General features: G+C 44.3%; 1 protein-coding gene across 1 annotated transcript in view; it reads left to right on the top strand.

Moving 5' to 3' along the window:
• SCUBE3 (signal peptide, CUB domain and EGF like domain containing 3) overlaps positions 1 to 27918 on the top strand; it is a 464243-nt gene that overhangs the window by 322760 nt on the left and 113565 nt on the right. The window contains exons 10-11 of the mRNA XM_029573032.1: positions 13245 to 13367; positions 23807 to 23923. Coding sequence (XP_029428892.1) covers positions 13245 to 13367; positions 23807 to 23923 — 240 coding nt within the window. The remainder of the gene's footprint in view (positions 1 to 13244; positions 13368 to 23806; positions 23924 to 27918) is intronic.

The raw sequence follows: 27918 nt of genomic DNA, 5'->3' as shown, positions 1-27918 counted from the left end.
TCTTTTTTTCAGAGCTGCTTATTAATTTATTTTTTTTTGATATGCCACGCGGTTGTCGCTGTTCTGCCTGTGGAGAGCCGGCAGCACGGCTCTCCAGAGACAGTCTGTGCTTTCGCTGCATTTCTGGCGGTGAAGGGCCCTCTGAGCTACCTCTTACTGGCAGAAAATGGCAGTTGCCGCGTACGCACGATTTAAATGCTTCACAGCTGATTTCCTTACCTATAACGGTATTTTAGCCACAGATCACGCTAGTTTGAACGAAAATGATAATATTCAACCTTCTTTACCCCCGGGGGGGTATTAAAGCAGCCATTTTCATCACAATTTATTTTGCTTATGCATAAGGCATATTTGGAGGCTACAGCAGATACAGATGGTAATCAGCCACCCTCTGCTAAGATTCCTAAGCATGCAGAGGAACCTATGTCACATTTATTTAATATGGGTCAGGATCCTGACTTACAAGACCCACTTCTGGGATCATCAGCTGATATTATTGATGAAGAGGTTATGGGATCAGCGCTGGTAGAAGGGGATGATCCCCAAGTACTGCGATTGTTTCACAAAGAGGAGTTAGATCCTCTTATTCCTTTTGTACTAGAGGAACTGGCAATTCCAGCACCACAACCAGTAACGGATTCCACTCCTGGGGATCCTGTTCTCGCAGGGATTAGGGCTCTGCCTAAATCCTTTCCTTTTCATCCTAAGCTTATCCAGTTGCTTACTAGAGAATGGGATTTCCCAGAAGCTGGTCTTAAGGTTACTAGAGCTATGGATAAACTTTATCCACTTCCACAAGAATTTTTGGATTTGTTAAAGGTCCCTCAGGTTGATTCTGCAGTTTTTGCTATTGCTAAGCACACCACAATTCCAGTAACTGGAGGCACTGCTCTAAAGGATTTTCAGGATAGAAAACTTGAGGTTCTTCTTAAGCGTATCTTTGAGGTATCCGCTTTAGGTGTTCGGGCGGCGGTGTGCAGTAGTCTAATGCAGAGGGCAACTCTTCGGTGGGTCCAACAGTTACTTACCTCTCAGGATTTGCCGTCAGCAGAACTTGAACAAGCCAATCGTTTAGAATCAGCAGTAGCATACACTGCTGATGCTTTATATGACTTGTTACGTACTTCGTCTCGTACTATGGCTTCTGCAGTTTCTGCAAGGAGGCTTCTTTGTCTTCGTCATTGGGCAGCTAACGTAACTTCCAAATCTCACTTGGGTTCTTTTCCATTTAAAGGATCATTACTCTTTGGTAAAGAGTTAGAGCAGCTCATTAAAGATTTGGGAGATAAAGTTTATAAATTACCAGAGGATAAACCTCGTTTCTATCGTTCGTTCAATTCCTTTAGAGGCCGTTTTCAGGGCCAGAGAAGATTCCGTACTGGTAGAATTCCATCTTTTTCTACGCGTCAACAGCTTTCAAGGGCTCAGGTTTGGGCCCATTCCTTTCGTGGGAGATGGCCTCTCCGTTCTAACAGCTCCCAAACTTTTCCATCCTCCAAATCTCCACAATGAAGGTGCGCCGGCCCATTCCTTGGTGCCAGAAATAGGAGGACGTCTCTCACGTTTTCACAGGGAATGGGTCAAAATTACCTCAGACAATTGGGTCCTCAATATTATAAAACAAGGCTACGCTTTGGATTTTGCACGCCCATTAAAGGATCTGTTTCTAGTATCTCCAAGCGGTTCTCTTCTAAAGCAGCAACTTGTTAGTCAAACCTTACATCGGTTGCAGGATCTAGGAGCTATTGTTCCAGTTCCTCTGTCCCAATATCGAACTGGTCGTTACTCCATTTATTTCATTGTTCCCAAAAAAGAAGGAACATTTCGTCCAATATTAGACTTGAAGGAAGTAAACAAGTCTCTTCGGGTTCCTCGTTTCCGTATGGAGACCTTGAGATCAGTCATTGCGGCCGTACACAAAAACGAATTTTTGGCTTCTTTAGATCTGTCAGAAGCTTATCTACATATACCAATTCAAGAATCCCACCAGAGATATCTTCGTTTCATGGTATTGGGCGAACACTATCAGTTTCGGGCTCTTCCATTCGGTCTAGCAACTGCGCCTCAAGTGTTTACCAAGGTAATGGTGGTAGTTGCAGCAGCACTCAGACGAGAAGGGATATTGGTTCATCCCTATCTCGACGATTGGCTCATTCGAGCGAAGTCAAAGACTCTTTGCAAACTAGCAATCCAAAAGGTTCTGCATCTTCTTCATATACTTGGTTGGGTAGTCAACTTCAGGAAAAGTAATCTAGTCCCGACGCAAGTTTTGCAGTTTCTGGGTGCTCGATTCGATACGGCTGTGGGAAAGGTTTTTTCTTCCACAGGACTGGATGATCAAATTGATGTCTCAAGTCCGTCGGCTTTTGGATCTAAATTTACCTACGGTATGGGATTATTTACAGGTTCTTGGTTCTATGGCATCTACTCTGGACATGGTCCCCTGGGCTTTTGCACATCTAAGACCTTTGCAAAGGGCGTTTATTTCCAGGTGGGACCCCAAGTCAGAGGAGTTTCATCTTCCTCTACCCCTTCTGGAGCCGGCTTGGTCCAGTTTAAATTGGTGGTTGATACCGCGTCACTTGCAGGAAGGAATGGACCTGGAGCCTCCTCAGTGGATATTAGTGACAACGGATGCCAGCCTTTTCGGTTGGGGAGCTGTATGCCAGTCACATTCGACACAAGGTCGGTGGACAGCTTCACAAGCCAAGTGGCCTATCAATCGTTTGGAAACCAGAGCGGTATGACTAGCACTCCGCAGATTTCTACCACTTATTCAACATCAGTCGGTGACGGTTCTCTCCGACAATGCCACGACGGTAGTATACATCAACAGGCAAGGTGGCACAAAAAGTCACTCTGTCGCCATAGAAGCAGACATGCTAATGACATGGGCCAAATCTCATCTACGCCGTCTAGCGGCATCGCTCATAGCAGGAGTAGACAATGTTCAAGCAGACTTCCTCAGTCGTCAGTATCTAGATCCCGGAGAGTGGGAACGTTCCTGGGAAGCAATGAACATTCTCATTCAAAGGTGGGGGACACCCAGGTTAGATCTGATGGCTACCCATGTCAATATGAAAGCGGCTCAGTTCTACAGTCGAAGGAGAGAACATGGAGCGGAAGGGGTGGATGCCTTGGTTCTACCTTGGCCCAAAGACATCCTTTTTTATGTGTTTCCCCCATGGCCACTAATAGGAAAAGTCGAGAGACGATTAGAATCCCACGAAGGTCTGGTGATTCTCGTCGCTCCAGAATGGCCTCGCAGACCATGGTATGCGGATCTCATCAACTTAGCGATCGACGGTCCAGTCCGCCTAGGCCACCTCAACAACCTCCTTCGACAGAATCCAGTATATTACGACCAGGCGTTTCACTTTTGTCTAGCGGCCTGGCTTATGAAAGGAGGCAATTAAAAAAGAAAGGCTATCCAGACTCAGTCATCACCACCATGCTTAGTTCGAGAAAACCTTCTACTTCTCTCACCTATGTTAAAGTATGGAAGGTATTTGATGCTTGGTGTAGTAAGTCCGGGTTGTCTTCGCGCAAAGCTACAGTTGTAGACATTTTGGCTTTTTTTACAAGACGGTTTAAAAAAGGGTCTGGCTTATAATTCACTCCGCGTTCAAGTTGCGGCAATAGGCTATTTACGAGGTAAGGAGAATGGTGTGTCTATTGCTATGCATCAGGATGTTGTCTGTTTTCTCAAAGGAGCCAAACATTTGAAACCACCAATCCGGGCTATCTGTCCATCATGGAATCTGAATTTGGTTCTTCGTAGTCTTTGTGCTCCTCCTTTTGAACCCCTTAAGCGAATAACTTTGAAGGACTTAACGCTCAAGGCAGTGTTTCTCGTATCAATTTGTTCTGCTAGACGCATTTCAGAAATTCAGGCATTGTTTCCTCTTTTCATCTCAATCAATCTGTTGAATTGCCAGCCTTCCCAGATTTGGATAAATCTTCTTCTCAATCACGAGACTTAAAAAGACTTGATGTCCGCCGAGTGCTTTTACGTTATTTAGAGATCGCTAATGTCTTTCGTCTTTCTGACCACCTTTTTGTTCTATGGAGCAGTCCTAAGAAGGGCTATCAGGCTTCTAAGGCTACCATTGCACGGTGGTTGAAGGAAGCCATTGCTTCGGCATACATTTGTAACGGTCGTCCAGTTCCTGATGGTCTCAAGGCACATCCGATACGCTCTCAGGTGGCGTCTTGGGCCGAGAATCATTGTGTTACACCTCAAGAAATTTGTAGAGCTGCGACTTGGAAATCTTTGCACATTTTTGCCAAACATTATCGTTTGGACGTTCGCGCTCCAGACGTCGACTCTTTCGGCAGTAGTGTGCTGAAGGCGGGACTCTCCGGATCCCACCCCATTTAGGGCAGCTTTGGTACATCCCTACTGTCTGGACTGATCCTGGTACGATGAACAAAGAGAATAGATGCCTGTAGTCTTTTGTAAATCCTTTATTGAAGTGGAGACACAAGGGTAGCCCGACTCTGGCCGAGTTTCGCCGTCTCAAAACGGCTGCCTCAGGGGCTTACATATATCATCTTGAGTTCCCAGTTTATGTACAAGCAAAAAATGTAAGATGATCATATAAATGACTATATGATCCACAACAGTGTTCCGTCTTTAAGCGCTTTCAAAACAGGATCTCCACTTGTGAAGTCAAAAATTAGTTCTTACCTGATAATTTTCGTTCCTGTAGTACCAAGGATCAGTCCAGATGCCCGCCCAGTTTTTTTTTCCGGAGAGTTCGCTATTAAATACTGTTAATTTCTTATTTTGATTTCCTTTTTATATTTTTACTATGCAATGATTTAAGAAGCTCTGAATATTGTTACGTTATTTTTTTTCAGGTTATGTATTTGTTCTATTCATATATATAGTTGATCTAGTCATTGATTATCCTTATTCATGAGTTTCTGCTTTGTTATTCAAAATACTGGAGGATCGCAGGAGGCACCCTGGGATATGGGAGGTGCTTAGAACTTTGACCTCTGACTCCACCTGCTGGAAGGGAGGCATAACCCTACTGTCTGGACTGATCCTTGGTACTACAGGAACGAAAATTATCAGGTAAGAACTAATTTTCCTATCCGCCGCATCAAGCAAGTTACCCCCAACAAGCAAGTTACCCTCATGCTTATGTGTTTTCCCAGACCGTACAGTTCAATGTCTTTGTTGGTTGTTGTCTGAATCCTTTTCCCCCTGCCGTTGAAGCAGGAGTAGCATCACATTCGAAGGCTATTTGTTAAGGGTAGTATCTGCCACACCAGCAAGTTACCTTCAAGTGACAGCTTATTTCTTAAGCGTAGTATCCACCACACCAGCAAAATACCCCCATGCCTTAATTCATTCCCCTCCCCCTTGCCTTTAGAGATCCCCCCATGCCTTACTTCATTCTCCTTCCCCTTGCCCTTAGGGATCCACAGTGTTTATCCCATGCCCTTTTGAAATCTTGCACCATTTTTGTCTTCACCACCTCCAGCAGCACATTCCAGGCATCCACCACTCTCTTCGTAAAGAAATATTTCCTGACATTGCTTCTGAATTGTCCTCCCCGGAATTTCATTTCAGACCCCTAGTTCTATTGGATTTATTCCAGCGGAAAAGGTTTGTTGTTGATTGTGCATCATTAAAATCTTTCAGGTATCTGAAGGTCTGTATCATATCCCCCCTGCACCTCCTCCAGGGTATCCATATTCAGATCCTTCAACCTCTCCTCATAAGTCAATTGATGGAGACCACCCCACCATTTTTGTTCCCCTTCTCTGGACCGCCTCCATCCTGTCTCTGGCCCTTTTGAGATACGGGCTCAAGAACTGAACACAGTACTCCAGGTGAGGCCTCACCAAGGACCTGTACAAGGGGATAATCACTTCCCTTTTCTTACTCGATATTCCTCTCTCTATGCAGCCCAGCGTTCTTCTAGCTCATGGTGATTTGAAGAGGCTAATTTTCAATAATGTACATAACTTAGCACATTCACACACAAGTAGGTGTGCCGAAAGTGATATCCATATTTTATAAACTGTGTAGGGGAAGCCACAGAGTTTATAAAATACTGTGTATCACTGCTCCAAAAGTGAGTGTGTATGTATAGTGCATACACATTTTTTTAAAATGCAGAGATCCACATAGATTATACATCTAGGGGGTCCAAATTCAGTAGGACATTTACATTTTAGATTTTAAAAGCGTTGCTCGCGCAAAAACAGCCCCATACACGCATATGTGGCCCGCACGTGAGCAACGTGAATTTTAAGAAGCCAGGAAGTATGTGCGTATGTCAAGAATAAGGAGGCAGAAAGGGGGCGGGGCATGGGTGTTCTGTGGTGAGGCCAAGACTTGTGCGCATAACCCCCAAATTTTGCAAGGCTGAACATTTATTTATTTATTTATTTTTTATTTTTTTCTATACCGAAGTTCCTGTACGAATACAGATCACTCCGGTTTACATGATAACCACAAAATTCGCTAGAGAGCGTTACATATAACAAATAGCAGATAACATAACTTATAAAATATAAACAGAGAGCAGCATAACTAAGGAGGCATCCAAATATGAACAGAATTTTTAAACTAATATATAAAGCAGAATATATCTTAATATAAACATGATAAATAGTAAACTTAATATGTAGTAAGCAGAACATAACATATCGTATAAATTAACTTTTGGTTCCTTAATTTCTCTTAAGTATGTGTCTGTGGAAAGCTATGGAGGGTGGGTGGGAAATAAGGTGTGAGCCAATTACGGAGGGATGAGAGGGGGATTAAACAGTCGGAGGATGCTGGAGCTATGAGACTATAAAGGCTGGGATCTGGGTTATGAGAAGAATAGCATTAGGAGTCCGGGAAGGCTAAACTGAATAGCCATGTCTTAAGTCTTTTTTTGAAGGAAAATGGACATTGTTCTTGCCGGAGGTCTGGTGGCAGTGTGTTCCATTGATGGGGTCCTGCTGTCGAGAGGGCCCTCTTTCTTATGGCTGATTTTGCTTGTGGGGCAAACAGGGTGTCTTTATAGGCGCATCTAATGGGTCTGGATGAGGTATGAGGTGTGAATTGAATGGTGGTGTCGATGGATGTGAAGTTGTGTTTAGCTTTATGGATAATCATGAGGACTTTGAAGAGGATTCTGAACTTGATGGGAAACCAGTGGAGGTGCTGAAGGATGGGGGTGATATGATCTCTTTTTTTGGTGTTGGTGAGGATCCTAGCGGCTGAATTTTGAACCATTTGAAGTGGTTTTATGGTGTTAGCTGGGAGTCCGAGCAGGAGGGAGTTGCAATAGTCTAGTTTTGAGAGTATGATGGATTGCAATACCAGTCTAAAATCTTGTAGGTGAAGAAGAGGTTTTAAATTTCTGAGCGCTTGTAATTTGAAGAAACAATCTTTTGCTGTGGTGTTCACGAAGTTCTTTAGGTTGAACTGATTATCTAGGATCACGCCTAGATCTCTAACGAAAGGAGAAGGTTTGATCGTTGAGTTGACCGAATGAGTTGGGGATGGTGATGTTGGGGGTTTGTTGAGGATTTCCTTTGAGATGATAAGAATTTCGGTTTTGTCACTATTTAGGACCAGGTTGAGTGTAGCAAGTAGTTGGTTAATTTCTTGGAGGCAGGTGGTCCAGTGGTTCAATGTTTTTTGAAGAGAGTTGTTGATTGGGATGAGGATTTGGACATCATCCGCGTAGAGGTAGTGGGAAAGTTTTAGTCTAGTGAGTAGTTGGCAGAGAGGTATAAGGTATATGTTGGAGAGTGTTGGAGAAAGGGAAGATCCTTGAGGGACGCCTTGGTTGGAGTGAACAGGGAGAGATTCTTTATTGTTGATCCTGACTTTGTAGTATCTATTGGATAGGAAGGATCTGAACCAATCATGGGCAGGGCCTTTGACGCCTATGTTAGTTAGTTGATCCAGCAGGATGTTATGGTTCACGGTGTCAAAGGCGGCAGACAGATCCAGGAGGGCGAGAAGATATGTTTGTCTTTTTCCAAGTTTAGTAGTATAGTGTCTGCTAGAGAAATGAGCAGGGTTTCAGTACTGCGTGTTTTACGAAATCCATGTTGCATGGGAGAGAGAATGTTGTGCTCCTCAAGATACTCTGAAAGCTGTTTGTTGACTATTTTTTCCATGATTTTTGCTATCATGGGAAGGTTGGCTATTGGACGGAAACTCGACGGTTCTGTAGGAGGTAAGTTTGGTTTTTTTAAAATAGGTTTGAGAATTGCGAGCTTAAGAGGGTCTGGTACCGATCCTTGGGATAGGGAGAGGTTAATGATATCTGAAATTGGCTTGGAGATGGTGTTTGGGATGTTGAAGAGCAGGTTAGTTGGTATCGGGTCTGAAGGATGTGAAGATGGTTTTAGTTTTTTGAGGATATTTTCAACTTCGAGTGATGAAGTTAGCTCAAATGCATCGATCGTGGAGTTCGGTTTTGGTAAAGAAGGGAGGGCGTGAGTAGGTATTCCATGGTGGGTGTGCAAAGTGGCGGTTAGGTTGATGATTTTTTCCTCGAAGAATTGTGCAAGTTCCGTAGCTTTGTTGAGTGCAAGGTCATCTGGGATGGTAGGGGGAGCTGGCTTAGAGAGTGCCGAAACATATGCGAAGAGAGCTTTGGTGTCGTAGATGAAATGATGGATCTTTTTTGCAAAGAAGTCTTTCTTTGTTTTGAGGATGGTGATTCTGTAAGCGTTAAGAAGGGATTTGTAGGCAGCTAATGTGGAGGAGGATGGGTTTTTTCGCCAAGTGTTTTCTTTTCTCCTTAGGTCTTGTTTGAGGGCCTTTAGGTCTGGGGTATACCATGGTTTTCTGTTCTGGGAGGCGGGAGAGATGACTTTGGTAGAGGTAGGGCAGACTTGCTCAGCGACTTTGCTGGTGATGTTGGTCCATGAGGTGATGGCTGTGTCAGCATCTGAGAGGTTGAGGGTAGTTATTTCCTTTGAAAGATGGTGGTTGAGGTGGTCGGAGGAGCAGGGTTTTCTAAATTGTATAGTAGTTTTGGGGAAGGATACGTGAGGGTGTTCTTTGATCTTCATGGATGTAGAGATGATTCGGTGGTCCGACCATGGGACTGGAGTGCTGTTCGGCGTGGATGAGATTGTGAGGCCGTCATTGATGAATATAAGGTCAAGGGTGTGGCCTTGGTGCACATTGCCCTGTTACCTGTGTAACTTTACTACTGGTCCTGATGAGGCGCAAGTCTGGAGATTTTGAGCCAGAGAGATCCTAAATAGGGGGGGAGAAGAGAGAGAAAGAGTGCCTGTGTTAGAGAGACAATCTGACACTCTATATATCTCCCACTGTAAGAGAGGCACTTTCAACTCCAGGTGGATTTTGGGGTGGTGGTGTTACATTGGTCTGCCTAGGGCGCAAAGGTCTGTAGACTCTTGTAACGCCGCCCCCCAAACCCAACCTGAGTTGAAAGAGCCCCTCTTACAGTGAGAGAGATATAGTGTCATATTATCTCTCTCTCTCTCGCCCTCCCCCACCCATGGTCACTTGTACAAGTAAGCTCGTAAAGGCTGCACACATATGCGCAGTTAAATGATAGATGGTTCTTGCACGCACGATATAAAATTAAGTGTATCTTTGCTCGCTTGCCCAATACGTGTGTTCCTTTTTAAAATTTACCTGTTAGTGGACAAGTTATCCAGCTACAGAAGGAGGTAGTCTAAATTATTTGACTAATCTAGCCATATATACCAATATTTGGCTAGGTTCGCCGGATAAGATCATAAGAAATTGCCAGACTGGGTCAGACCAAGGGTCCATCAAGCCCAGCATCCTGTTTCCATCAGTGGCCAAGCCTGGCTACAAGTACCTGGCAAGTACCCAAATACTAAGTAGATCCCATGCTACTGATGCCAGTAATAGCAGTGGCTATTCTCTAAATCAACTTGATTAATAGCAATTAATGGACTTCTCCAAGAACTTATCCAAACCTTTTTTGAACCCAGCTACACTAACTGCACTAACCACATCCTCTGGCAACAAATTCCAGAGCTTAATTGTGCGTTGAGTGAAAAAGAACTTTCTCCGATTAGTCTTAAATGTGCTACTTGCTAACTTCATGGAATGCCCCCTAGTCCTTCTATTATTCGAAAGTGTAAATAACCGAGTCACATCTACTCGTTCAAGACCTCTCATGATTTTAAAGACCTCTATCATATCCCTCCTCAGCCGTCTTTTTTCCAAGCTGAGCAGCCCTAACCTCTTTAGCCTTTCCTCAGAGGGGAGCTATTCCATCCCCTTTATTATTTTGTTGTCCCTTCTCTGTACCTTCTCCACTGCAACTATATCTTTTTTAAAATGCAGCGACCAAAATTGTACACAGCACTCGATGTGTGGTCTCACCATGGAGCGATACAGAGGCATTATGACATTTTCCGTTTTATTCACCATTTCCTTCCTAATAATTTCTAAGATTCTGTTTGCTTTTTTGCCTGCCACAGCACACTGAGCCAACTATTTCAAAGTAATCTATCATTTTGTCCTAACCTACATCATACATTCAGACAAGTATGACTCAAACCAAGACAAAACTGTGCCAGACATTCCACATTCTTGGAATCTGTATAGTAAAATCTGGTGATCCACATGGCAAAAGCCAAAGAGATGTCAATAAATACCAGCGTCTAAGCCCCTCCTGAAAGAATCCAATAGTGAAATCAAGAGGATTTCAGAACTCAGTGGTTTCCTAAATCCAAATTGATGTAGATCCAGCATTTCATTGTCCTCAATAAATTCATTCAGTCATTTTAATGCACAGGATTCAAACAATTTGATCAAAAAAGACAGAGATAGATCTAAAATTAGCAGCATCAGAGATATAAAGACCCAATTTCTTGAATAGTGGTTATATTGAAACCTTTTTTTAAAGAAGATGGAATCACTTCTTGAGTTAAGAAGGCAATGACTAAAGCAGCTGAAGATGGCGCAAGAATGTTACAGGCCACTTTAAGTATTGTAACATCACAGATGTTGAGCAGACAAAAGGCTGGATTCATTTTAGAAATTGTTGTAACAATCTGAAATGAGATCATGCCACCAGAATTGGCGGTTGATGGTGAATTTTTATACCAATCAGGTACAGACACAAATGCATCTATTTTAGACCCTTTTGAATGGAAGGATTTCAAAAAATGCTCACCAGTGAGATTATTGCAGCACTCCCTTCACTTGATGATAGTGTAACAGGAGTGGTTGTAAACTCCCTTGCAATTTTAAACAATTCTTTTGGTTTATTACCAATTTCATAAATATGCTTAGAAAAATAACTTTTCTTAGTGTTATGCTCCCGGCCACTCTGCAGCCTCCTCTCCACCAGAGGACTCTGGTGAGTCCGGCCCAGAACTACATTCTCCAGCACATCCCTGGTTTCTTGCTACAATCTATCCTACAGCCTCTGTGCCACCAGGGGAACTCCATAAGCTGGCTCCCCTGGCTGGCCAAGCTTCTCTTGCCTACCTGTACCACGCCTAGACCTCAGTCCTATTTAATCCTGTCTAGCCTCTGCCTCAATGCATCGGCATTAAGTTCTACTCAGCTCCTTGCTACCTAGCCACTACTGCCTTGCGGCTTTCTAAGACCTTTCCTTGTTTCTCTTTGGGGCCTCCAGATTACTATGTGCCTAGTCTTTGTGGCCATTGTGCCTTTTGTCCTCAGCCTTCTTTGTCCTTCCCTTGGGGTCTTTGGACCCTTCCTTGCTTGTGCCACCCTTGATCTCTGCTTCCTGAACTCTGGCCTAGCCCTGAGGCCTCCTTAGGTTGCTTCTTGACACTAGTCCTCTCTCTGCTTCTTGTACTCTGGCCTAGCCCTGAGGCCTCCTTTGGTATCTCCTTTAAACTAGGCCTCTTTATGATTTCCTGAGCTCTGGCCTAGCCTGAGGCCTCCCTAGGTCTCTCCTGACCTTAGGTCATTTCCCTATCTTTCCCCTCAGGACCTTTCTGCTCTGTAGCCTTTGGGTTCTCATGTTCCATGTTCTGTGTTGTCCTTGTCCTATCCAGTCCTGACCTGTCTTAGTCTGTCCATGCCCCTATCTCTTTCCCAGTGTTCCTTTGTTCCCCACTCACCTTCACGCAGCTCCAATTGATTCCTGTATTCTAGTTCATTCTTTCCTCCACTCAGCTCCATTTGGTTCTAGTTCACTCTTACCTCCACGTGTGTTCCTGTTCACTCTTACCTCCATACAGCTCCAGCTAGTTCCTGAGTTCAGCTCCAGTCTATCTTGCACTCCATTCTTGAGCCCTATTCCAGCCTACACTCTGTTCCTGAGCTCCACTCCAGCCCTGTACTCCTTTCCCTGAGCTCCAGTCCAATCTCCACTCCATTTCTGAGCTCCAGCACAACCTGCACATCATCCCTTGCTCCAGCCTCACCAGACTGCCCAAACCTAACTCTAGTCCATCCTGCTGTCCTGTGCCACCCTGGAGGTGTTGTCCACCATCCTTCCCCAGCTCCAATCCCAGAACACTTAGCATCAAATATAACATTCTTCTATTCATTTTGCAGTTTATTAAAAGCTTTGTCGGGATCAGGAGTGTGGCATTTCAGCCACTTGCGCTCACTTTGGCATAGGGCACACCTTTTTGCTCTTACCTTGGCAATATACCAGGGAATCGCCCTCTCTCTTCTATAAATTCTCAATTTAAGTGGGGCAATCTGATCTAAGACAGCAGTTACTACTGTCTCCCAAAGGGAGACTGCAGATTTAATGTCATTCAGCTAACGTTTCCTGCAGTAGTACACAATGTCATGATTTAAGTGGCCCAGCATGTTTCATTATTTTTCTAAATATTTCTTCTTTTCCAATTAATTTTGTGTTCATTGTTTATGGAAGTTTATTTTTAATTAATTCATGCAGTGTCAATTAACAAGGATCTGACAAAATATCTAAATTATATTAAGACTAATACTCAGGCTAAGGTGGCCCATGTTATGGTAACATAACTGGTAACAAGATGAGTAAGGTTTTGGATTCCAAAACCTTATCACATGGGTATTTTTTTTCCTCATAATCTCCAAAGTAGTATCCTTCATGTATAGTTTTAATGGGAAAATCTAGTAGAGAAAGAAACAAAGTACCATAAATAACTACTGGTTAAGACTTGTCTGTTTTCTTTACTTTCAGTTTGTATATTCTTCCCAGATTTTCAGTCATATTAATCTCTACTGGTAAGAACTTTATTAATCTGTTTGAATAATAGGGCCTAGCGCTCTTTCGTTTCCTCCGCAGACATTGATGAGTGTCGGCTGAACAACGGTGGATGTGATCACATTTGCAGAAACACAGTTGGAAGCTTTGAGTGCAGCTGCAAGAAAGGGTACAAGCTACTAATCAATGAGAGGACCTGTCAAGGTAAGTTCTGTGGTTCCGAAATTATATACCAAGCAAAAATCCATACTATTGTGAGACTGTGCCAAAGAGAGCTTTAATAGTATAAGTTGAATATGCTAAAGCAAATTCTGTAGTGTAAATGTAACAGGATAAGCAGGTCTGGCTCTGTGGTCCAATGTTTAATACTACATGCTTCCATACATGACATCTGTGGAGGTATTGTCTCCAAATGAGATAGTTTTGTGCACAATTTGACAAAAATGAACCTCATTCGTAAACCAGGGTATGTTGGGAATGATCTCAGTCTCTCAGATTTACTGTCAATGCTTGCGTTATGCCAAAAAAAGCCTCCTTCTGGAGTTCAAAGAATGAAATATATATATATAGGTGACACATCAAAGTGTGCCTGGAAGTTCTTTTTCTCTGAGGACACGCAGGATGGCAGTCCTCACACATGGCTGACAACATCTGAATAATCCTGGCACAGAAAACTCATGTCAAAATTTCTAGAACTTTGACCGTGTCTCTCTGAGCATGCTCCAGCATGCAATATATCACATGGCCATGCGAGGTCCCCTCAGTCTCTTCTGTTCCATGGAGCCTGGTATCTTACAGTGAAGTTGTCTCTCTCTGCTTTTATCCTTTTAGGAGTTTTGCGGCATTTTTGCTGTTTCAGAATACCACACTACAGACGCCCAAAATTCATGTATAAGTGAAGGTCCCGACTGATCCCTTACTTTGCCTGGGTCCGCCTGCCGACAGTGGGAACCTGCAGGGCTCCTCCCTGCTGGTAGAGTCAATCCTGCCTCAACTGAGTGCCCACTGGGGTGCGCAAATGCGAACTGATGTCAGACACTGTTTCACGGCAGACTTGCACGTTAAAAAAGCGGGCGAATGCCGCCGTGGCCTAAGGCTCCAGTACATGGAGCCTCCTAAGGAGATCGTGGTAGTCCCAGTGAATGAGATCCTTATGGAGCTGCTGATGAGAATGTGGGAAACCCCCTCATGGTAGCTCCCATGAATAGGAAGGCGAATGTGATATATCTCGTCCAGAAGGCTCCCAGCTTTGACAAGCGGCAACTGCCATACCAATTGGTTGTGGTAGAATCCACTCTCAAGAAGGCCAAGTGACCTCAGACCCATCCCTCAGCATCACTGGGGAAGGATCTGAGGGCCATGGACATCCTTGGAAGAAAAATGTTTCAGGGAGCTATGCTTATTGCCTGCATAGCGGCCTACCAGCTCTTCATGGGCAAATATATGTGGGACATCCTGAAGCAGGTGCCGGAGGTGGCCGAGCAGCTGCCTCAGCAGCAGCAGGAACCCTCCAGTCACTGGTGCATAAGGATCTGTAGTGTGGAAAGTATGGAATCCTCTTGACCTACAATGTTTTTGAGGCAGGCTTGAGAGTCTTTGCCACAGGGATTGGAGCCTGCAGACTTGCCTGGCTGCAGCCATCAAATCTCCATTAGGAGGTGTAGAAACGACTTGCTGACATGCTGTGCACAGGGGAGAATCTCTTCAGAGATAAAGTGGAGCAGTGGCACAAATTTGTGACCACCATGCGACACTCCAATAGCTCTCTGCTGGTATTTAGGATGCACCTTCATCATCCAGGAGGCCTTCTAGATCTGACCCCAGGAAGTCTTTCTTCCACTCAAGGATGCACTATCCTCCTCCATCTTGGTCCCATCAACAACAGGCCCCGCATAGCTGCCCCAGGAAAAGGGCCCCAAAGCCCCTGTTATGACCATCGGTCGCAGGCGGCTGCGACCGCTATTACTCATGTCGTGTGCTGCTGCCCTCTCTCCCTTGGGGGAACTTGCGGCTGTGGCTAGCCGCTTCTGATGAACATTGCCCCATTCCAGGACTCCCCAGGGCGGTGAGGACGCCGCCGACCTCCATGTCTCTTCCGGGCTTTCCTAATTGCGCGCGCTACCTGGCCCTCTTTTAAGGATGCCAGTACGGGAACATCAGGGGTGTCTCCTCCTGATGACATCACTAGCCCTGGACTCTTAAGCACCACTGGGGGCCTGGCTCTAATAGACTTAGCAACAAGTTCCTGCCTTGCTGTATCCTGCTGAACACAGCAGAGAGAGATCAACTTTTCCAGGAGCCAGAGAGGTTCACTGGAAGAGACAAGTCTGGCATGCTGGCATTGGGTGAGACTCCCTCAATGTTCAAGGTTTCAGGTGCCGACTTACAGGAGGTTCAGGTTGCTATCAGCTCCCTCCAGGTCAGACCAGCTATTATTAAGCCTAATTTGGTGACTCTTGATAGTTTATGGGCTATTATGGCCTCTGTTGAACAGTCAGTTTCATCTCTGGTTTCCGTTATATTGGATATTCATTCTAAAATTTTGAATCAAGATCATTGTTTGCAGCTATGTGAATCTAAGATTTCTAATCTCAAGGCTTCTGTCTCCAAGTTAAAGATCTACAAGCTAATCAAGTTGTTGATCGTTCATTGGTTCTGCGTAGACTTGAAAATCTGGAGAATGTTTCCAAGAATTTGAATTTGCAGATAATACATTTTCCCCAGATACCATTGTTTAATCCTATGGAAATGTTCAAATCCTATATGAAAGATGTTTTGCAAATACCAGAATCTGCTTTTCCTCTAATTCAGAAAATTTTCTATTTGCCTCTAACCAAGAAGATTATGGATAGAGATAATCAGGACAGAGTACAGCAAGATACCTCTCTTAATTTGACTGATTTTCTTCAGAATTCTGGTGCTCAAACCTTCTCTCGAGTTACTTTAGTGATATCAAAGATAGGAACAACATTCTCCGTTTTTGTTTTCACATCGTGATGTTCTTTTTAAAGGGGAAAAAGTTTGGATTTTTCCAGACTTAGTTCAATCTATGCAGGAAAGAAGGAGGAAGTTTCTTACTATGAGACCTGAGGTTATTTCCTTGAGAGCTTCCTGCATTCTTAAACATCCGTGTCTTTGACATTTTGCAGTTGAGGGACTTCATTGATGCTAGACATAGTGCGTCCTCATCTCCCTCTTAGTGGTTGATCTATATAGAGAAGGTAGTTCTGTTCAGAGCGGCCATCATTATTTGGAAATTTGTTAATTTTTATGGTTGTTTGCTCTAAGACCATTTTCTAATCCCCCCGGTAAATTGTGATACATAAGGAAGATACAACTATTTAGCTTCATTCTGTTAATTTTAAGTTTATTTTATGCAATTGCAATTATGCTGTACCTGTCTTTTCCTTTTTGAGTATGTTTGTATTTTAATTAATCTTAAATTCTTATAAAAATAAAGTGAAAAAAATTTTTAGACAGGATCTCATATCTTTAGAATAGAATCACAGTACCACTGACTATACCCTTGCTGACACATTTGGAGAGTATGATGAGCCTTTCGTTTTTAGGGGAATGGAGTAATTATATCTAATGACTCAGGGGCATTGCTGCTCCAAGAAATAATCCCCAACACATTCTTCTGTATTTCTTCATAAACATTTAAATAACTCATAACTAGCACTCAAGTTTAACTCTTTCCCTGCCATACTTGTCTTTAGGCACTTCACAGGAGAGTAGCACATTATAATATGGGCAGGCCTGCAAACACATTTATAAACGGAAATGTTTGTGGAGTTTTCCTTTGAAAATGCAGGCAGACCAATGCCGTGGATATTTCAATACCCTGCTTTATAGCAGTACAAAGTCCACACTGCCAGCTCTACCCTCCATTCAGCCCCACCCCATTGTAGCACAGGTAAAAATAAGGGTACTTTTATCCACGAAGGGGAGGGCAATTTTTAAGCTCCAATTTTATCCTGTGTGTGTTGGTAGCTGTGGCAACCCCAGGAGGGAGTTGCTATAAAAAAAAAAACAGGACCAGGCACTAGGTGTTAAATAATAATTTACTGACTAAAAGTCAACTTAAAGTCCATCTTTTTAATGAAATGTGCAGTTACAGCTGAATTTATTACAGTTAGGGTATGTCATATTGGGTAGGTGTCCTTTTCTGGTTGCGCTTCCCATAGTGATGTGAAACATTTATTTATTTATTTATTTATCATTTTTCTATACCGACATTCTTGATAAAAAATATCAAATCAAATCGGTTTACATTGAAACAAGTCGTCTAATCATTAAATAACAGGTGAATATAGAAAAAATAATTATAAATAAGCATTTATAAATAAAACCATTATAGATAACAGTTGAATATAAATAAACAGGTCATCAAAAAAACGAATGACAAATATAATGGGGCGGCATAAACAGTGGAAAGTGATATAATAAATAAGCATTTATAAATAAGCCATTATAGATAACAGTTGAATATAAATAAACAGGTCGTCAAAAAACGAAACATGCACTAAAAGCTCTCCCAGCAGCTTACCCGGGGTTCCTTTGTCAGGGGTTCCCTTCTAGAATAGGAAAAATCATCCTATCTCCATCTCTAGTTCAAAACAGATTCCCAGCCCTAGTCCTGATCCCATGTGGGTGGAGATCCAAGTGGGGTTTCCATAATCTTACTTGATTCCTTTAGTTGATTTGGAAAAGGTATTGGCATTGACATTGACTGACATTGGCATCAAAGGTATCGCCCTCAATTGGTTCAAATCTTTCCTCCAGAACAGGTACTACAAGGTCAAGATCAACAGTAAAGAGTCACACCCAATTAGCTCCACCCTGGGAGTCCCACAAGGCTCTTCATTATCTCCAACTTTATTCAACATATACTTGCTTCCGCTTTGTCAGCTCCTCACCAAACTAAAGCTAACCCATTATCTATACGCAGACGATGTTCAAATTCTCATACCGATTACTGATTCACTTCACAAAACACTGGATTTCTGGAATTCCTGTCTACAATCCATCAACAACCTACTAACAAGCCTCAACCTGATACTCAATCCCAACAAGACAGAGTTTCTCCTCATCACCCAAGATGGGAATCGCCTGTTGTCCAACTCACACCTTGCTTCTCAACCACTCCTATCCCGCCAAGTCAGAAACTTGGGAGTCATCATGGACAACCAACTGAACTGCAGAAGCTTCATCAATAACACTGTAAAGGATTGCTTCTTTAAACTTCAAGTTTTAAAACTGTTGAGACTCCTCCTCCACTTTCAAGATTTCCGATCAGTCCTACAAGCAATCGTCTTCACTAAAATCGATTATTGCAATTCTCTGCTACTCTGCCTCCCTGCTACCATTATAAAACCTTTACAGATGTTACAAAACGCTACAGCAAGGATCCTAACAAAAACTAACAAAAGAGACTTTATAACACCCATCCTAAAGAGCCTGCACTGGCTCCCAATCCAATTCAGAATTACGTTCAAAGTCTTATCTATCATCCACAAAGCCATACACAACATCACCCCTCTTGACCTCATGATCCCATTTCAGCCTCGTACTTCCTCCAGACCGGTGAGACAAGCATATGGAGGCACTCTACAGGCCCCCCCTATCAAAACGGCATTAAGGAAAAGAGCTCTCTCTACCGCCGGACCAAAGCAATGGAACTCGCTCCCTCCAGACCTCAGGCTCATACAATGTCCAATCACCTTTAAAAAAAAGACTCAAGACCTGGTTGTTCAACCAAGCCTTCTCTTAACTCTTCTACCTCATCATATCTCCCACTAGTAAACTTTGTCCTAGGCTTCTCCTTAATGGTACTCCCGCTGTAATAAACCCGAGGTAGATACACTTAAAACCTTTGCCCTTTACCTAGTCACCAAACACTACACCAGCAAGCATTAGGCTCGCCGGTTAATCCTCTTTGCTTATATACTGTGTTAAACCCAGTTCTTTTGTATCCAAGTTTGATTACCCTGGTTTAATGTAAGACATCCTCATGTCATGGTTATTGTTGGAATGTAAACCGACATGATTGGTAACTATGTTACTTGAATATCGGTATATAAAAATGCTAAATAAATAAATAAAAGGTGATTCCTCTGATTGCAGTCTGTGGTTCAAAAATCTGCTGATCTAGCCATGCTCCCAGTGAGGAGGGGTAGCTTATAAAACCTCCTCACAACAAAAGAGCTACTGCTTTCTTTAGTCAAAAATCTTCCTAGACTAGTGTTCTGCTCTCACAGGTGCTTGCCACAATCATGGAGTGAATGGACTCACTGGTCTTTAGCCCCTGCCCTCTGAGTCCAGCCAGCGAGGATGAACTTCTTCAAAGGAGCAGAATTAAACACAGTCCCTTCCAAAAATGGGATTCTTCTAGCCTTCAAATGGCTTGCACAGCCAAGCCTGCCACCGGTGCTTGCCTCATTCAGGGAATGAATGGACTCACTGGTCCAGTCCCGGAGTGGGAGTCCAACAGGAGTTCTAGTAAAAAGTGGTCCTTACTGTAACTAAACTTCTAGAGACCCTCTAGCAGGGTGTGCAATATATATACCTCAGCACTGACATCAGCCCACCAGTATTCTCCATCTCCAGCAGATGGTGGACATTCATCTCCCTACTGGGGATTACTTAAAAAAAAAAAAAAAAAAGAAGAAGAAGAAGAAAAGAAGAAGGAAATTAATTTGCCCCGCTCTCCTATGATGATATCAGACAGTCCCTCCCTCAGTCGAGTTTTCCTGAGATGATATCTGTGAATTCCTCAGTAGCTGGTTTTCCAGTGTGGACTTAGCTGTAGAGAGAAACAACTGGAAGGCGAGTGGGTGCAGGAAGCAGAGTATGACTGTGAAGGCCTTTGCCCTCTCCCCTCCCCCCCCCCCCGCAGCCGGAGACTGACTCTATACTCGGCTGGGACAAGCTGTGCTCAGGTAAAGAGTAAATAAAAGAAAAAAAAAGAAGGGGAGATAATTGTAGGGATTCCATTCCCTTTCTGGTTTCCGAGCCTCAGCATGCTGATCCAACATCTTGTCCGCCTCAGGGGGAACTTGGGAGGTTGTGGCAGCTTGGTGGGTTGAGTAGCTTTTTGATTAGGCCCTGCTCTCGGGCTTTGCTCAGACAGTATGGTCCTTAAGCGGGGTCAGTTGCTGAAGTGAGTCAGAGGCCAGCTTCACCAACTGCTGTCATTACAGTGGGATATCCACACTTGCTTCGAGCATGAAAGTTCTCCACTTCCTTAGCTTATGTTCAGGTTTGGTGAGTGTTTGAGACCTGGTGTGAGAAACTAGGGGTTCGTCCTTGATCAGTTAAGATCTGGCTTATTTTGGATATTTTTTTGCAGGATGAGTTGATTAAGGGCTTGGCACTTAATTCCTTGAAGGTACAGCTGGCAACTTTTGCCTGTTTCCGAGGTCAGGTGAATGTGAACCTTTATAGGCATTTCCAGATGTAGCCCAGGTCTTGAAAAGGATGAAGCCTCTTCGTCCCCCATTGTGGTTGCCAGTGCCCTTGTGGAGTCTTAATCTGGTTCTGGAATTTCTGGCGGGTCCCACCTTTCAGCCACTGCAGAGCTTCTCCCTTGAAGTTACTTACTTGACAGTGTTCTGTGCATAGAGTTTCCAGGCTGCAGGCTCTGTTCCCACGAGGATCTCCAGGGGTGGTCCAGCTGCGAACTGTTCCATTTTTTTTGCCAAAAGTGGTCTCGGATATTCACTTGAATCAGTTGGTTTCCCTGCCAGTGATGAAGAGGGAGAGAGATGTGGATGACCTTGGATGTCAAGCGGCATATCCTGAGGAATTTGGAGGTTCTGAACATCTCAGGAAGGTGGAACGGCTGCTTATATTCCAAAACCTTTATCATGAGATGGATCAGGGAAGCTATCGCCTCAGCTTATGTAGTAAATGGCAAGGAAGTGCACTTAACAAGGGCGCAAGCCTCCTGCTGGGCAGTAACGCTCATTGACATTTGCTGGGTAGCCACGTGGGCCTCAGTGCACACATTTATGAAACATTATAGGCTGCATCTCCATGAAAGGAAGGTCCTAGGACTTCCCCACCCAGGATGATCCCACTGTGAAGACAAAGAGGAAGCTACAATTACACCTTACCTTGCTGATTTTCTTTCCTCAAGTCCTGAAAGACGAGTCCAAATTCCCACCCTTAAAAGGAAAAAAATATAAAATAATAATAAATATAGAGAAGAACCTGTATAGAAGGGGGGGAAGGAATAGCATCTCCCCAAGGCGAACAACAAGGGCAGGGGAAGCCGCCCCTCCACGCAAGTGAGTGGCTCCTCAGAGTGAGGGGCAAGGGCTGCTAGGGCCATCCCTTTCTCTTTTGTTCGTCAGCCGGGAATAAGGCCATGCTTTAATTTCTTATTTGATTTTTCTTTGTTTGGGCTACCTCAGGGTGTAGGAGCCAAGGTATTAGCAATAAATTTCAATTGGGGGGGGGGGGGAGGAGAGCAGGAAGCTTGCCTTCCCAGAGGTCCCTTTGACCACTACCGCCCGACTTGCCCCTTCTTGGTTGGATGACCGGGGAGGAGAGAAGAACAGCGTTCAGGATACAGCAAGGATTGGAAGGCAAATTTAGAAAAACAAATAGCACCAGCTTGGGTAAGAACTTACTGACGCTTTCCCTGCTGAACCAGCATATACAGGAGAGGGCCTCCAGGAAGAGGTCTGGTCTGTCAGGACTTGAGGAAAGAAACAGGCCAATACAGTACAGTGCGCTCCGGTGGAGTGCACTGTTAGTGCGCGTTTTCGATGCACTAGCTTTACCCCTTATTCAGTAAGGGGTAATAGCATGTCGAAAACGCGTGTCCAACCCCCCAGAAACTAATAGCGCCTGCAACATGCAAATGCATGTTGATGGCCCTATTAGTTATTCCCGCACAATTCAGTAAGTAAAATGTGCAGCCAAGCCGCACATTTTGCTTTCAGAAATTAGGGCCTACCCAAAGGTAGGTGTTAATTTCTCTCGGCACTGGGAAAGTGTACAGAAAAGCAGTAAAAACTGCTTTTCTGTACACCCTCCGACTTAATAAAAAATAAAAAAAATTAAAATCAGCCCGCGGCTCACGGGTTGAAAACCGGACGCTCAATTTTGCCGGCGTCCGGTTTCCAAACCCGTGGATGTCAACGGGTTTGAGAACTGACTCCAGCAAAATTGAGCGTTGGCTGTCAAACTCGCTGACAGCCGCCACTCCTGTCAAAAAAGAGGCGCTAGGGACGCGCTAGTGTCCCTAGTGCCTCTTTTTACTGCAGGCCCTAATTTTAATAATTTTATTTACTGAATCGCACGTACAGGAGAGTGGGCGATTTTTACTGTATCGGCCTGTATCAATTACTGTATCAATTAGCAAGGTAAGCTCTAATTGTATCTTCTTTGAGGACAGCAGGTTATATAGTCCTCTCAATCCCAACCACCTCCTGTAAGAGTTGTTTTCAATAATTTGATAGGTTTATGCTGAATTGATAGCGGCCCTTTGCACACATCCTGCAGATGCTCAGTGGAGTATTTTTTTTAAATAATAGAACTTGTAAAAAATTACAACCTGAGCTATGTTGGTCAGATATCAACCCATGTGTAAGGACTATATATGTATCTTGCTGTCTTTGGAGAAAACCTATCACAGATAAGCAGTTTTCACTTTTTCAGGTCACAAACCATGTGTATCAAGAATATGGTGCATTAGAAAGGACAGCAGAGTCTACAACAATTCAGCAAAAATAAATTGATCCTATACGGGGGGGTATGGAGTTTGGATCCTATACAGGATCCTATACAGGATCCTATACAGGGGGAGGTATGGAGTTTGAGGGGGATTTCGAGGTCAACTTGACCTCGAAATCCCCCTCAAACTCTATACCTCCAACAGACCGATTAGAGAAATCCACAAAGGAAGTTTGCAAGCTCCTCCAACTAAAGCCACGCGACTCACCTCGACCAAAGACCGAGCTTTCTCGACAGCAGGACCAACTATTTGGAATAACATCCCTTCAGACCTTAGACTGGAACCATGCCTCCCAACATTTAGGAAAAACCTTGACATGGCTTTTCCGCCAAGCTTTCTCAGATCCCCCGGATACACACTAGATGACCTAATTCCCTTCATGAGCGATGGAACCTTGTACCTCAAATTTCATTAAGCACTAGCTCGCTTACCCTATTGTATTATTACTAGTTTTCTGCCATCCTAGGCCTCTCTTTCCAGCTGATTAAGCCTCCAAGTTCACCCTCCTTGTTGAATGTAACTTTGCCGCCTCCATTCATATGTTTATTTCTGTTTCACTTTTTTACCCTTTTCGATGTAAACCGATATAATATGGTTATTACCATGAAGGTCTGTTTAGAAAAGTGCTAAATAAATAAATAAATAAATAAATGCTAAAAGTTACTCACAGTCAGTAGTGTTTTATTAGGGGAACTAAATGAGTAGATGATCTCACCTTTAAAACAAGCTTCTAGAATTACAGCAAAATGCACTTTCTTTTGGATGTCAATCTTTTTTTATTTAATATTTATGGAATGTAAGTCATTTAAATTATTAGGAGTCGTCTGCTTTTATTGCAGCTTTCCCCTTAAAGCCTGTTTTCTCGTGTTTTATATCCGGTTTCCTGTTTCTGTTGCAGACATTGATGAGTGCTCGTTTGATAGGACTTGTGATCATACATGTGTCAATTCTCCAGGGAGCTTCCAGTGCCTCTGTCATAAGGGCTATACACTATATGGTCTAACTCACTGTGGAGGTAAGGGGTCAACAAGTTGGTTTGTCTCCATTTTTTGTACCTCCTTTTTTCTTCCACCAACTTTGTCTGTGACTCTCATTTTACCTTCCTGCCTTCTTTTACTTCACTTGTTATTACTCTTTCCTTCTCTCTCTTCTGCCTCTTCACTTCTTTTTTATATATATATTTTGACCCATGGCAACTGAGCATTGTCTGATGTCAGTGATGTCACAATAGGAGGTGTGTGCGATACAATCCTATTGGGCACTTGAGAAAGGAGGGCCTTCTGTTTTCAGCCCAGGGAAAAAGAGGAATATCAGCCATGGCAGAACCAATACCCTTTCTTCTCTTTACCTATCAGGCCCAGAAATGTAACTGGGCCCTTTTGGAGAATCTGGCCCTCTCATCTCACTCTACACTATGGTCTCCACAACTGTCCCTCTTTTCCCCATAAGACTTGCTTCCTTTCTACACAGGAAATTCCCGGCACACTGGGCCTGCTCTTTTGATTTACTTGATGTGTGAAGCCCGCTTCTTCCTCTTGCCAGCAAATGGGGCTTACTTCTCCTTTCTTCTGGCCTGCTATGCCTCTGTCTCCACCTGCTAGCACAAGGAACCTCTTCCACTGCCTGCTGTAGATATAGCCCCGTTAGCATTTGGGAAGATGAAAGGAACCTGGGAAAGCAATAATGTTGCTGAGCTGAGGCAAAGAGATGGAAGAGAAACTTGGGAAATCAAGAAACAGAAATAAGGAACTTTGTGAGAAGAAAGATGATGGAGGATGGAACTGTGGTGGGAAAGAGATAGGGATTAACTGTTTGGGAAAGAGACAGAGGTAGAGAGAAGATTGTGGGGGAGAAAATTGGAGGGGGAGAAAAGAGGGACAGACAAAAGGATTTGGATGGTTGGGAGATAGAAAGTAAGAGGCTGGGAAGAGGTTGGAAAGTGATGGAGATAGGAAGGTGAGAGCCTGGGGAAGATATGATAGAGGTCTATAAAATAATGAGCGAAATGGAACAGATGACTGCAAATCGGTTGTTTACTCTTTCAAAAAGTACAAAGACTAAGGGACATGCAATGAAGCTACTAAGTAGTACATTTAAAACAAATAGGAGAAAATATTTTTTCATTCAGTGCATAATTTCTCACAAGATAAGCAAAGTCTGTGTAATGTGTCTCGGATGTGAGCACGATGTCCTAACCTGCACCATATGTGCCCTAATGACACCAAAAGGTCGCAAGGCCAGAATGGAGAAAATGGAACTTCTCTTCTGTGCTCAAACCCCGACGCCGATCATTGCATCGACGTCGTCAGAACCGGCACCATCAACTTCGCCCCAGTATCGACCTCCGGCCGGTTACCGTCCGGCATCGACGACTTCTCGGCCTTTAACACCCTCTACTTCCCCTCAGGACCATGGGGATCGTAGAGATAAACATCGCCACCGGCATCGAAAGTCTCTGACCATCGAGGGAGCAAAATCATCGACCTCGCCATCGTCCGAGCCGCCATCGAAGAATCCCCGTCCAGAAAAGGCACTAACCTTTTCGGCGACCGGGTCACCGAGGCATCCCTCACCCGACAGGGTATCAGGAGCCACGACTCCGCCTTTAACGGTGGTCCCTCCGGCTATGCCTCTGCCTCCTTCTTCTGTTCCGGAGCCGGGGTTGCTTGCTCCAGGTCTCCAAGAAGAACTGGACCAGATGGTTCAGGAGGCCATCGACAAGGCGATGCATCGACTCTAAGTTCCTCCGACACCGGTACCGATTGCGGAACTGACCACTGATCCAATTCCAGCAGCGTTGGCACTGCTGCTCTCAAGGATGGGAAGCGCTCATGGCTGCTTTTCCACCGATGGACCCTGGGTCACCAATGGCTCCGGTGCCCTCCCTGCTTACTTTGTCATTGGGAGGAGAAACACTGTTCCGCATCCCTCCATTGGGAGTTCTGCCGATGCCTCAGCCATCGATGCAGATACGGCCATCAGTGCCACCGATCCATCCATCGGTGCCAATACGTCCATCTGCACCACCGAACCATCCATCGATGTCCTCGATGCCTGCACAGGTGCTTCGATGGCTTCATCGGTGCCTCCAGTTATTCCTTCGAGTCCTTCGGAGCCTAGACCATGACCTTCAGGGATCCCACCGCCCCGTCCTCCTCTAGTCCCTAGAGGAGCAGGTGCTGAACCCTATGATACCTGGACTGATGATTCTTCACCAGACACCGATGATTTGCCTTCATCACCTTCACCTTCTGAAAGCAGAAAGCGTTCTCCTCCAGAGGACCTTTCCTTTATAAATTTTGTGAAGGAAATGTCTGAATTGGTTCCCTTCTGATTACAGACGGAACATGATGATAGGCATCAAGTGATGGAGTTGCTACAATTCCTGGATGCTCCCAAGGAAATAACCTCCATCCCTATCCACCAGGTTCATCTGGATCTCCTCAAAAAGAACTGGGGACATCCTGGCTCTGTTGCTCCAGTCAACAGGAAAGCTGACTCCACCTATCTCATACAGTCAGCTCCAGGCTTTCACAAACCTCAATTGGATCACCAATCTGTGGTTGTAGAATCCCCCCAGAAAAGAGCAAGGAGATCAAAACCTCACACTTCCTTTCCCCCAGGCAAGGAACAGAAATTTCTAGATGCCATTGGTCGCTGTGTCTTCCAGGGATCAATGCTCATATCCAGAATTGCCTCTTATCAGCTCTATATGACCCAATGTAATACGGTCTTATTTAAGCAGATACAAGACTTGAAAGACTCCCTGCCTCAGCAATTTCAAGATCAACTCCAAACCCTAGTAAACAAGGGTTTTGAGGCAGGGAAGCATGAGATCAGATCATCTTACGATATCTTTGACTCTGCTACCTGGGTATCTGCAGCTGCTATCTCGACAAGACGATGGGCCTGGCTCAAGTCTTCCGACCTTCACCTGAAGTACAAGACAGATTATCCGACCTGCCTTGTGTAGGAGATAATCTGTTTGGCAAGCAGATTCAACGAACGGTGGCGTAACTCAAGGCCCATCATGAGACCCTAAGACAGCTCTCTCTGATGCCTTCTGAGTATTCTTCAAAACAGCCCTTCCAAAAGGACTATAAGAAGTCATTCTTCCACCCGAAGAAATCCTACCCGCCACCAGCTAGAACCTGTTCTACGAGACCATTTCAAAAAACCCAGTCTCGTCAGACACAAAAACAAAAACCGCAAGCACCTCCTCAACCAGGTCCTGCTTCCGGTTTTTGACTCCTGCACAGAGAGCAACAGCCAGCTTCCATTGCCCCACATACCAGTGGGAGGTCGATTGTGCCATTTCAACAACAGGTGGCACTCGATCACCTCAGACCAGTGGGTCCTGGCAATAATTGCTCAGGGTTATCATCTGAACTTTCTCTCCATTCCACCAGACTCCCCACTTCTACCGACGTGGAGAACATCCGATCACTCCATCCTTCTGGAACAGGAGGTCTCCCTCCTCCTCCTGTCAGTCCCTCCTCCTCCTGTCAGTACCCTACTCTCAACACGGCCTAGGGTTCTATTCCCAGTACTTTCTAATCCCCCAAAAATCGGGGGGTCTTCGTCCAATTCTGGACCTACGTGCACTCAACAAGTACCTCCAGCGAGAAAAGTTCAAAATGGTAACCTTTTGTTCTCTTCTTCCTCTTCTACAAAGAGGAGACTGGCTCTGCTCTCTAGACCTCCAGGACGCATACACTCATATTGCAATAATTCCATCCCATCGCAAATACCTGAGGTTTCTAGTAGGCCCCAAGCACTATCAGTACCAAGTGCTTCCATTCAGCCTCACGTCTGCACCACGAGTCTTCACAAAATGCCTCGTCATAGTTGCAGCCTTCTTCAGGACTCAAGGTGTTCACGTCTACCCCTATCTAGATGATTGGTTAATCAGGGCTCCCACTCAGCAAGCTGCTCTGTCGTTCTTGCATCTTACTTTACATACTCTGATTTTACTCGGATTTCTCATCAACTACGACAAATCCTACTTAA

This window comes from Rhinatrema bivittatum, chromosome 12 (genome assembly GCF_901001135.1).
Source record: "Rhinatrema bivittatum chromosome 12, aRhiBiv1.1, whole genome shotgun sequence".
NCBI classification, from domain to species: Eukaryota; Metazoa; Chordata; class Amphibia; order Gymnophiona; family Rhinatrematidae; genus Rhinatrema; species Rhinatrema bivittatum.
The sequence above is the reverse complement of the archived record's forward strand: the minus strand, read 5'-3'. Positions and strand labels throughout refer to the sequence as shown.